The sequence below is a fragment of the Borostomias antarcticus genome (assembly GCF_949987555.1).
Source record: "Borostomias antarcticus genome assembly, chromosome: 17".
Lineage (NCBI taxonomy): Eukaryota > Metazoa > Chordata > Actinopteri > Stomiiformes > Stomiidae > Borostomias > Borostomias antarcticus.
Genome location: NC_140250.1, coordinates 18,588,735 through 18,600,720, shown reverse-complemented (window position 1 = coordinate 18,600,720; position 11,986 = coordinate 18,588,735). Strand labels below are relative to the sequence as shown.

At 41.6% G+C, this 11,986-nt stretch overlaps 1 protein-coding gene across 1 annotated transcript; it reads right to left on the bottom strand.

The window, feature by feature from the left end:
- Positions 1-5,041: 5,041 nt before the first annotated feature.
- Positions 5,042-11,673, bottom strand: LOC311320174 (gamma-crystallin M3-like; the record flags this gene model as incomplete). Its single annotated transcript, XM_084451868.1, has 3 exons — positions 5,042-5,326; positions 5,527-5,769; positions 11,644-11,673. The coding sequence occupies 3 exons, from the start codon at positions 11,671-11,673 to the stop codon at positions 5,042-5,044; spliced, it is 558 nt and encodes a 185-aa protein (XP_084307994.1).
- Between the last annotated feature and the right edge of the window lie 313 nt (positions 11,674-11,986).

Here is an 11,986-nt window from a genome sequence, read left to right as displayed (position 1 = left end):
TCTTTTAACAATAAAGACAGAGATTTTTTTTTATTAAAGACAGAGTAAAAATAAATTAACGTCTATTAAAGATGTGCCAGGGTTGAGCTCCGGCTGATGACGTTTGGGAACCTATGTGCTGGGGCTGAGCCCCCGGCCTAATTTAACCCTGGCTACCATTCTTACTGGGTAGAGACTGTTCTTATTAGCTTGGGTTGTGATGTTCTTATTAGCTAGTGTTAGCTAGCTAGCTAGCATTAGCTACTGTTCTTATTAACTAATGTTAGCTAGCTAGCGTTTGCTAGCTAGTTAGCTAGCTTTTGCTAGCTAGTTAGCTGACTACAGTTACAGCTAGAATATGAGGTATTCACGGTGTAAGTACCAACCACGTCAGCACAGGGGTTAGATGTGGACACAGGGATCAGGCTAATTTACAAAATTGAACTCAAGAGTGGAGCTATTTTACGCTTTGCAAAATAGTTAAAATAAATAAATAATAAAATAAAATAAATAAAGCTACACAAGACGTTTGCGATTAGTAAAAAAAATAAAATAAAGAGTGCCCCCCCACCCTTTCTCAGAATGATAATCATCTGTTGCCAGACCCTTCTCCTGTGCTGGAACAGCGTGAAACTAAGGCTCCGTCCACACGTACATGGATATTTATGAAAACAAACTTTTTTCTCTGTGTTTTGGCCTCCCGTTCACACATACACAGAGTTTTTGGTCACTGAAAACTGATCTTTTTGAGGACACCTTCCAAGGCGGAGATCTGTAAAGTGGATTTGTGGAAAAGGGTAAAACAGAGCTTTGTGGATGGTGATATTTTTCAAGAATCTTTTGGTGTGGAAGCAATTTTTTTTTTAACCGGAGGGGGGGGAAATGCGTTTTTAGAAATATCCGTGTTCGTGTGGATGTGGCCTAAGTGTGGGGAAAGGTCTGGCTATGTGAGACTACAGTAGCAAATGTGAAAATACCATCATGGTTAGCATCTGGCCGTTAATGATTTTGCGCAAGTATTGGGGGATCTAGGTTCATGTCCTCGCTTGGCAACAAGTTTCCATCCCTACATTAATGCTTCCAAAATAATTGAATGATGGTCTAGTCCATGTTTTTACTCACTCTTAGGTATTCTGAATGGCATTACAGAATAGTATTAGTAGTATAATAGTAGGATCTGCAAGCTTTAGTAACTTTCACAACTACACAACTACAAAATCGGAAAACAATTGTGCTGAATGGGGAAAAACTTTGAAATAATTTTCACAAATGAAAAAATATGACTTGTTAACTATTTTCTTGAACACCTTGATTAAGTATTCCAGCTGTTTCACGGCTTATACGTACAGTACAGTACTGTATGTAGTAGGATCAGAAAATACAGTGCCCAAATACGCCAAAACTTGCTAGAACAGATTCAAGGCAAGTGTCTTCACGTTTGTTGGCAGTGTTACTCCTCACAGGACCATGGTCGCTGCTAACCTTGGTCCACGCTGACAACCAGAACCCCACCCAGGACACGGCACCAGCATACCAAAGTCGTAATCTGACTGGACAAGGTGAGCTACTTCCTGGTTTTAAACAGTCTTATTCTGTTCTTTATACCTAGGGGTTCTGGTTGTCCCCATATGACAACCACCTGAAAAAAACTATTTGAGAAGCCTTTTAGGTTGCAGGTATACAATTTATTCATACAAAGGTGGGCTCTCCTATGTGCTCGTTCATATTGTGGTCTAATGAGTGCTACATTAGGGATAATGGGAACTGAACTAAGAGTAGGACAAGAGGCAGTGGAAAAGAGGGAGTGGTAAACTTCACTTTATTCCATCTCAACATCAGACAGGCTTGTAAAAGCAGACAAAACATTAAAAGCAATTTGCCTGATGGAGCCAAATCTGGAGTTCAGGGCCCCCCAGGCACCGTACCTCTCACTGTCCAGGCCTCTGGCGTCCCCTGTAGTGGGGCTTCTCGCAGAAGAGCTTGTGATCAAGCATTTAATTGTGTTTTACACAGACTAACACCCAACCTGTGGAGGCCCAGACCAACACCCAGACCCAGACCAAGACCCAGACCCAGTTGCAGACTGACCCAGCTGGTCAAGACCATGACAAACCCAGACCAAACTTCAAGACTGTACATACAGTATTTTCCCACATATAAGCAGCAAAGTAAGATGATTATCAGCAATGTAAATCTTCATTCTATAGCATTCTATACTTCATTATTAAATTATAGCTTTTCTTACTCGGACAGCTTCAATATTAAATACATTATCAGAAAAAAATGGTGCCTTGTCTTGTCAGAGACCAATTAACGTGACTTAGACCCAGACAGGGACACTGGGTGGAAAGACCCAGACTTCATCAGACTTTGTGTGGACAAGTTTGTGTGGACTGCAAGATCAAGACTCGATCTCTGGAAATGAACTTGGAACGTGAGAAGGGGAAGGGATCTGAAACAAGTTCACTCGTGGGAACATAATACGACAGGACCTGACACACTGTGACACAATCGTCGTGTCACAATCATTGAAGCCCAACCAGCAATGGTAGTCTGGATGGTAGTCTGTTTGCAGGATACTCGCCTCTTTACTAATACTCCATGAAGTTGGGTATCTCATAGACCATTCAGCTACCGCTCTCCATGTGGATAGAGCTGCAGCATCTGAAACGGGAGAATGCACACTGCACTCTCACTGCTACACTCATAGGAATATCCCTAGAAGTTACTGCCCTTGTAGAAGATGATCTGAAAATAGAACACAAAGGGATGTGAGAAGGTTCATGGCCTTTGACACTGTCCCATTCAGCTTGTACAGGTCACAAGCTCAGACAACTGCGTCCCCCTCACAGGTGCTATTGTTCATTTGAAAGAATGTGTGGGGCGACACAGGATCCCTCCAGCAAAACAACATGCGTTACCTTTCCCATTGTGTTGCCTAAATATGGTCACACAGCAGCGTGGACAGGCTAGCCTGGACACCCGTTTATATCCTCTAGGAATACAAAACATTGTCATGTTAATCAATTGACTTTGGATGTCAGCCTTTTTTGAAAAGAAAACCTGGCTGCCTAATTACAAAAGACATTTGTTTTCCTTGTCAGCAGACAGAATTGCCATTTTGTCTCTCATATAATAGCTTCAAATGAACTCATGGTATTCAGTACACGTTCGGCAGTGTAAAGCAAAGATCTGGGAATAATATTGAATCAAGTTAAATAGATTTACCTCATATTCATTCATATAATATAATAGAATATATTACCCCTCAGCTTGGTAAAGCATATTCAGAACTTGTAGGCCTACATTTAATGGCATTGTGATGATAGTATTTGGCTGCAAGACAGACTAATAAGTGAATGTAACATTAGCATGACAATTCTTCAGGATTTGAACAATTATTTGGTTCATTTATGTCTGAAATGAACAGTACATTCCTATATTTTAAATATGACTTACAACTTAAATACACAGCAAACAGATTTTTTTTTTAAAGAAGGGAAAAAAAGGAAAGATTTGACTCTTGCCTGGTGGTTTCCATACTGTTTCAGTGGCCAGGGTTTGGAATAAGTCCAGCCAATCTGTGCTTGTGCCAGCTGTAGGCTCAGCTGAACCACAGTGAGGGGCCATTGATTTGCTGCAGTCACTTAGTCATGTGACGCATGGTTGGGGGATCTCTTTTCTGACCCCTTGTGGTCACAGAGAGAATTTATATTAGAATTGATATTAGAATATTTGATTGTTCAGGTGAACAATACTATATGCAATTTCCTCTCAATTTCCCATGAAAAAATATTTAGTAGCCTATAGTTTGTGTATATCATTTATTAGTGTTAGTTGAGATATCACACAGATGTTAATTAATAAGGTCATTTGTTTTAACTCTATTCGGTAACTTGAAAATGTAAGTTCTACTGTAATTAATTCAATACAATTTAGAATGTTATGGTGTTAAGGTAAAATTATATGTTCAAGTTGAACACAATCCAGCTAATAAAACGCCATATTAAATTTTTTGTGAAAGAAACTATTTAATATCACGGCCTTTTGATTTTCCCCGACTCGTGTTTTCTGTGTTCCCTCCTCTTTGGTGCCCCCTGCTGGTTTCCTTGTTGTTTCAGTTAACCCTTCACCGTCTGCCCTCCTGTGTGATTGTCTGCAACTGTGTCTTGATATGTTTAGCCACACCTGCAGCTCATTTCAATCGTTAGCTTTCCTGTATATTCTGCCCCTGATCCTGTATTCCTTGTCTGTTCATTGTGTTTGCCATGCTGAGTGTTCTTGTGTCCTTGTTGTCGTTAGTTGTAGTTATTTATTTGGGATTAAAACCTCACTGAACCTTTGCCTGCTTCTGAGTCTGCATTTGGGCTCTACCCCTGCTGCTGCATGCACCAATCCTGACAATTAAACATCAAACTACATTTTAGATCATTATGCTGGCTATGGAAATTCTAAAACGCAGGGTCATTCAAGCTAGTGTCATTGAACTATTAGACAAAAAGGTTACAGTAAAGCATAATCAAGTATATTATGTTTTTGACTGATAACGCATTAAAAGATCCAAAATCATGAGCCATTCAAAACTGATGATGTTACTATCTCCTGGTATGAATTCCAGTGACTTACTGTATGTCCTACTATGGAGTTTGCCTTGTGAGACCATCCTGATCTCGCGAGCTCGCATTCTGTTGGAAGTGGTTTAGCTATGATGACGACGACAGCGAGAAGCACTGAAGTTACGGTTTGTGAAACAAACTATCTGGCGCGTCAGGTTAGATGTGGCAGAATGTGTAGTATAAGGCCCTGACCTTCACAATCCTCATTAGAGAAGTCAGTTAATCCTAATTATAGTCCCGAGTCACCACAAAACCACCTAAATTAAGTATTGTACTACAATAAAATAAAAATAAAAATAAAAAAGGTCTTTAAACTTCTTCCTTGTGAAGCTTGTAAAGACTAATCGTGATCTCAAATTAAAATGAGACTCAACGTAATAAAAGAAACATTTAAAAAACATTTAACGTCAATTATGTGATTTTATTCAAACTTAGACATTGTTGCTCTAATAACAGGAATCCATGATACGCTTCATGCTCATCCACCTCATGTTTCCCATGCCTCCAAACATGTTGCTGAAGTTCCTGTACTCTCCAGGCCTCATGTACATCATCTTGCCTCTGTATTGAGGCTGCTCGTACATCAGCCAGTGGCCCTCCATCACGTTGCAGGACTGGCAGTCGGACATGCGGTAACGATCCATCATGTTGTCACAGTCCTCCATCATCTCGTTCATCTGACCTCCGAAGTTCTCCCTCTCATAGATCCTCATCCTGAAGGATCCTCTGTGCTGCAAAGTAGAAATGGGAGAGGTGCCCAGAATAGTTAAACCTTCATATCCAAGTGCTGTCATATTACATGTTCATGCATTAGCTTTAAGGTTCCTTCCTACTGTCCAGATAGTTCCCAATGAGGACTAGCTAACCAATCATTGCTGGAGTTTCATCTAAAGCCTGTTGGAGGGAAAAGTAACTGGTGAAATTGGTTTACCATGGGGATCATGCGGCAGGACTTGATGCAGTCACTGAAGCCCCACATACGCTGGTAGTCATTATAGTCTCCCCTCCTCAAAAAGAACTGGTTTCCCATGTAGTTGGTGCGGTCGTACACCATGAAGCAACCGCTCTCCACCCTGCAGGACTGACAGCGGGACATGTAGGAGGACATGTCGGCACAGTCGCTGCTGCACTCATAGTGACGGCCCTGGAAGTTCTTGTCCTCGTAGAAGATGATCTGAAAACACAATCAAGGAACAATTACTCATGATATGCCATTAAAATATTGTGATTCATCGCTCGTTTGTGTTAACCGTTTAACTCATATTAGGCAGAGCAGCTTAGTAGTAGAAATGAATTATTAGAGATCCACACCTTTCCCATCATGACTGCTGGTATGGTTGGTCTCAGTATTGCACAGTTTTCTCTGTCCCCCTGCCTCTTTTATACCTGAGCTGAGTACCCAGAGAATACGCGTCCTCATTGTTGAAACACCTGACAGAGCAACATGACACACAGGCCCCCTTGTACTGTACAATTCAAAGTGGCCTTCAAAAGGATGTTATTTGCATCTGTTGCCGTTCGTGAGGAGGGCCCTGTGCCATCAGTTTTCATTGCATAATAACAGTGTGGACTGTTCATATTTAGACTTTTAATAAAAATCGAAATCCCAGTTTCTGGTTATCAAGATCCCTTTGTGGTGAGGAGAATTGTGGGTATCGCTGTATTTTAAGGTATGCTTTCGGATGGGCTTTGAGATGGCAGCATTTTGCCATTACTACATAATTGTAATATTAGAATCATTAATTCATGATCACTGTAAAGTTTGCACTGAATGACTGAAAGAACCCAAACTGGTCCAACTGGATTCAATTGATAATACTTAATACTTAAAGGATAGATAGTTTATTTCTGTATGTAATGAAATTGTGAGATATATTACATCATACATACAGTAGGTTTAAGTACACTTAGAGAAGTTATTTTATGCAAAATTACACATCCTACCTACCAGGGGGCAGTAGCTGTCCAGAATGACTTTCTATGTGGGTGTAATTCTTCCTGTTAGAAGTTACAGTATAAAATGACAGTGGATAGAAAATGCCTAGGAATGTGGTGAAGTGTTAACTGTGACAATGCAGCTCTGGGAATACTGTATTTTATGGTTTACTAAGTGTTTAATTAGGAGACACAGTGTTTTTATTTATTTATTTAACCTTTTATTCATCCAGGGAGCCCATTGAGATTGGGGTCTCATTTTCAATGTTGCCCTGGTTACAAGCAAATATAAAAACATTATACATTAAAACTAAATAAAACACATAATACAAATACATAGGCTACAAATGGATCAAAACATCATAAACAATATAAAACAATAATACGCAGATGACATATCACATTAATAGATTTTACACAATTAAATACAATGACAACATTATCTAAAGTAGAAAGGGTGCTCAGAGAGCGCAGACCTCCGCCTATGAATGCATTTTGTTGGTGTGAGTTGAAATGGTTGAACTCACTCTTCAGCATTAATATCGCCCACTTGCACCATTGAAGAGTAAGCTTCTCGTGGCATAACTGGCCGGTCTGTGGATGACCCAATGATTAAAAAAAACACAAAACACTATCACTATAACATATAAGAAATAACATGAAACATGATTAAACACAATGGAATAATATTCAACATCTAGTTCATGACACTCACTGTTTCCTCTGCATCAACGCTACACTACACTTACTACATACATTAAGAACTACTCACTCTGCTTGGGCCTCAGTGTCCCCTTTTACATTCTGCTCTCCACTGATAGAAGTACAACATAATATTGGTAGCTAGATCAATATTATTTCGTTTTAGTCGCAGTTGTTGCGATGATGGTGACCTGTTCTATGGGTAAATTTACCTAAATGAGTTGCAGTAGCTTGACATTGTCACATTGCATTGAATAATTTGTTTTTTTCTGGTCAACTCACGTGGCAATACCAACAGTGACCAAATGGCGGTATAAGACTCCTTAGTTTACATAGCCTACTTTAGGCTAGGCTACAGTATTTGTGGATAGCTTGTTCATTGTCTAGAATAGTGTTTGGCTCTTCAATGAATGAACATGAATGAAAAATAAATGAACATTCCACATCCGATATTGACCACCAACAATATGGGTTGCCATTTATCAGTTCTTTGGATGTAAAGGCAACTACTTCACATCTGCTCCTAACCGAAACTTTCAGCAAGCAGACTGCCGGTTCAGGTCTGCGCCCTGTGCGGCTTGCTCCACTCATAGAACTAGGGTTACAATACGTAACCATCGTTCTATTTCGTGGAGCTCCGCCCCACAGGACTAGCTCCTGTTGGCATAAGCGGAGCTATACGACCGCACCATACACTCTTGCTGGACCCATAACAAAACTGGCCAGGACAAAAGCCAGTGCTCCAAGGTGAGACCATACCAAAGTTGGCCCAACCCAAACACTGGCCCCTACCCGCCACAATCAGTTTAACCCAGACTCTTGGGACGCGTAAGTAGCGGGAATAATATTCCTTGTTCCTCTGTTCCAACGGGACCACAGTCACTACTCCTTTTGATAAAGGCTGACAGATCTCTGCTGACAGAGCTGCGGCTTGATCGGGATGCGGTACCACCGCCTCCACAACGCCCATGAAGGGAAGAGGTGGGCAGCGACACTGAATCGAATAACCTTGTGTCAGAACTCGCTTTACCCAGCTGTCCAGGAGGCACTTCTCCTGCCAGACTGCTAAGCGGTTTGAGAGAGGCTGTGCCAGAGATTGTGGCATCACATTGAGGAATCAATCAGCTCAATGACACCAAGAGTGAAATCCTTCTGATCGGCAACTCCACCTCGATCAATCAGATTAGAAATAATCTAGGAATTTTGTCCACCCTTGAAAAATCCCACGTCAGAAACCTTGGGGTCATATTCGACACAGACCTCAAGTTTGACAAGCAAGTGAGATCTGTGGTGCAATCCTGTTTTTTCCAACTGCGCACAGTATCCAAAATCAAGTCCTTCTAATGCTCATCTTCTCGAGACTGGACTATTGTAATGCCCTCTATGCCGGGGTCACCGACAAGACCATCCACAGCATGCAGCTAGTCCAAAATGCCGCTGCCAGGCTGGTGACAGGCACTAAGATGAGGGAACACATTTCTCCTGTCCTCTTCTCCCTTCACTGGCTCCCAGTGAAGCGCAGAGTGAAATTCAAGATCCTCACGTATGTCTTCAAAGCCCTCAATAGTCTCGCCCCAGCTTACATCAAAGATCTGCTGGAGCAACCTACCAGCTTCAGGCCTGGTCGCCGGCTCAGATCCGACAACTAGATGACCCTGAAGGTCCCACGGTCAAAACTTGTCACAAAGGGAGACCGTGCATTTTCAGTGATGGCACCTGGAATAAGCTTCCTCTGAACATCAAGTCCGCCACCACCCTGGACTCTTTTAGAGCACATCTTAAAACTCACCTCTTTGTTGCAGATGATCTATACTTTATGTCCTTGTTTTGTGTCTTAAATGTAGTTCTTAGATTATTTTGTGTCTCTACAGTCCTTTGTTTTTGTTTGTCTCTCTTTGTACCCGGGCTGCGCCCCGGGCTGATGTAACAGTTGGTTGGGGGGCGCATTATAAATAAAAATAACATAACATAACAGGAATCTGCTGTAACCCATCTTGGCCCTGACCGCCACCGGAGACACTCCGGTGTCCTGGTCCAAGGCAGGCCGTCCTTGAAAAGGACATGAAAAATCCCGGCAGGATTTTCCATGCCTCTCTTCTGTGCAAGGGTCAATGGCATTCCTGCCGGGAGACACTTCATTCATAGAATGAGGAAGTGAGTCGGATGCGTCCGCATTACAGACAACCTGCCGTCGATTTGTCCAGTCAGACAAAACGGTGGTGTCTTGTAACACAGGAAATCTTGTCACCTCATTTGCATATCCAGCCGCCACCGGCTCAGTGCTTGACGCCGCTGGTAACTGCAGAATCTCTCAGGTAAACTAGGCGTCGTGGTTGGGGATCACTGAGGAACACCGCTAGCTCCATGGTGAATCGCTGCGTAGATATCTCTTTCTTCTTATTCTCCATGTTACAAACACCTGTGACATTTTACATGCAACCCTTGATTACTTAAGTCATAGTGAGACCATCTATGGCTTCTCACTTGGACTTTGACTTGCCCTTGGTGTAACGTTAGTTCATCCCCAGGGTGATGCAGAATAAAAATGTGAATGCATACTCATTGTGCTGTGTGACATCATTTTAAATATATCTTAAAGTTTTAAATTATGGTCCAGGCAGTTCTGCTGACAGACTCATGTATGTCATTTGCCGTTCTCCTCTTCTACCAAGTACACACTTCCGCATAGTTTCATTTAGATCAGCTATTAGCCTTTATGCACAGTTTGTCCTTAGGGGAGTATCCAAGTTTACTGTTGTATTTTTTAAAATGTGTGAGTTTGTCACCCTCTTAGTTGTAGAAAATGCTTAGTGCAGCTTCAAGCTAGACCAGGCCAACCTGTTCCTAATTTGTAGCAGTTACTGTTACTTCATCTTGTTTGCATCTCATCATCACATACTAATGCCTTGTATTGTTTGGATTTCATACAGATGATTTTAAAGATATTTTTAATTTAAGAAGTTTTAAATAATTAGTCCGGGCAGACCCTTATTTGTTATTTGTCTCCCCCTTCTTCCTCTTCCTCCTCAAAACGCCCAGCCTCAACCCAGTTCTGCGCAGCAGCTAGAATTATGTTGATTGATTGGAATTAATTGGACCACTTTAGACCTGTTAAAATGCCATCCATTGTTGTGTTTGTTTGCTTACCTTACCTTTAATTGTCATACACACTTGCTTTCCCAATCACAATAGCACCTCAGCAACAGTAGTAGCCTCAAAATAAGTGTTTATTGGGGATTCGAGTAGTTTTTATGAAAGGATGTCTGGGGTGTTCAGTCACAGTATTAACACTGTGTAGCATTTAGTGGTGTGCGGCCTTCAATGGAAACTGCTATGTTAACCCAAAAACTACAGGTTTAATTATGCTACAACCACTACCGTAGCCTGACTCAAGTGGTGGTAGTAACAAATTAATATTGATAATTATTGATTTTTTAAATACGGTATTTATAATGTATCTGCAGTATGAATATAGCATGCTTGAAACTTAAAAAACATATTAACAATGTATGACAGGTCACTCTACCATTGGCCTTATGAGCAAAACTAACGTCTTCTTAGTAAAGGTATATGTCCTGAACATTTATTGTGCCCATGAGAAAGATGAACCAATGAAAATAACATAGGAACACTCAAACTTTTGGCATTTTAAATCACATTTTATTTTAAAATTCTGATATCTAACACATATCAGTGATACGCCTCATGCTCATCCACCTCATGTTTCCCATGCCTCCATACATGTTGCTGAAGTTCCTGTACTCTCCAGGATACATGTACATCATCCTGCCTCTGAAGTGGGGCTGCTCGTACATCAGCCAGTGGCCGTCCATCACGTTGCAGGACATGCAGTTGTTCATGCGGTAACGATCCATGATGGAGTCACAGTCATCCATCATCTCGTACATCTGACCTCCGAAGTTCTCTCTCTCGTAGATCTTCATCCTGAAGTTTCCTCTGTACTGTAAGATTGAAATATGGAAACATAATATATTAATTTCCTGAACAAGTTGCACTTGTATTGAAGTCATTGTGATATAATTATTCAAAGACTCACCATGGGGATCATACGGCAAGACCTGATGTACCCGTCGTTCCATCCGAACTGACTCCTGTAGTCAGCGTACTCTCCCCTCCTCATGAAGTGCTGCTGGCCCATGTAGTTGGTGCGGTCGTACACCATGAAGCAACCGCTCTCCACCCTGCAGGACTGACAGCGAGACATGTAGGAGGACATGTCGGCACAGTCGCTGCTGCACTCATAATGACGGCCCTGGAAGTTCCTCTCCTCGTAGAAGATGATCTGAAAAAAAAACAAAAAAAACATTTAGAACATCCCTTCTAAATATGATTCAGTAGCCTAGATGATACAGACGTAGAGATATAAACAGGGGTGTATCTATTGTCTTACCTTTCCCATGTTCATGCCGGTGGTGGTCATACTGAGCTGCTGCTGTTGCTACTGCTGCTACTGCTGCACTGCTGTCCTGTCCGCTTCAACCGTAACTTTTATACCTGACCAAACCTAAAGAATCGGTGGCCCCTCCATTGTGTAAACCCCTGAGCCAGCAACATGGAGGCCTATAGAGAGCTGGAATACCATTGCCATATGTCCACGTGACTGAGTCCCTCGAAGAATTTAGAAATGTTTTTGTTTTCTATTGACCAGGTAAAACAAAGCCTCTTTGAAGCGTGTACAGTGGCACTGACACCTTTGCATACAGTACATGGGTGGTGCATGTTTGGTGTGGTGA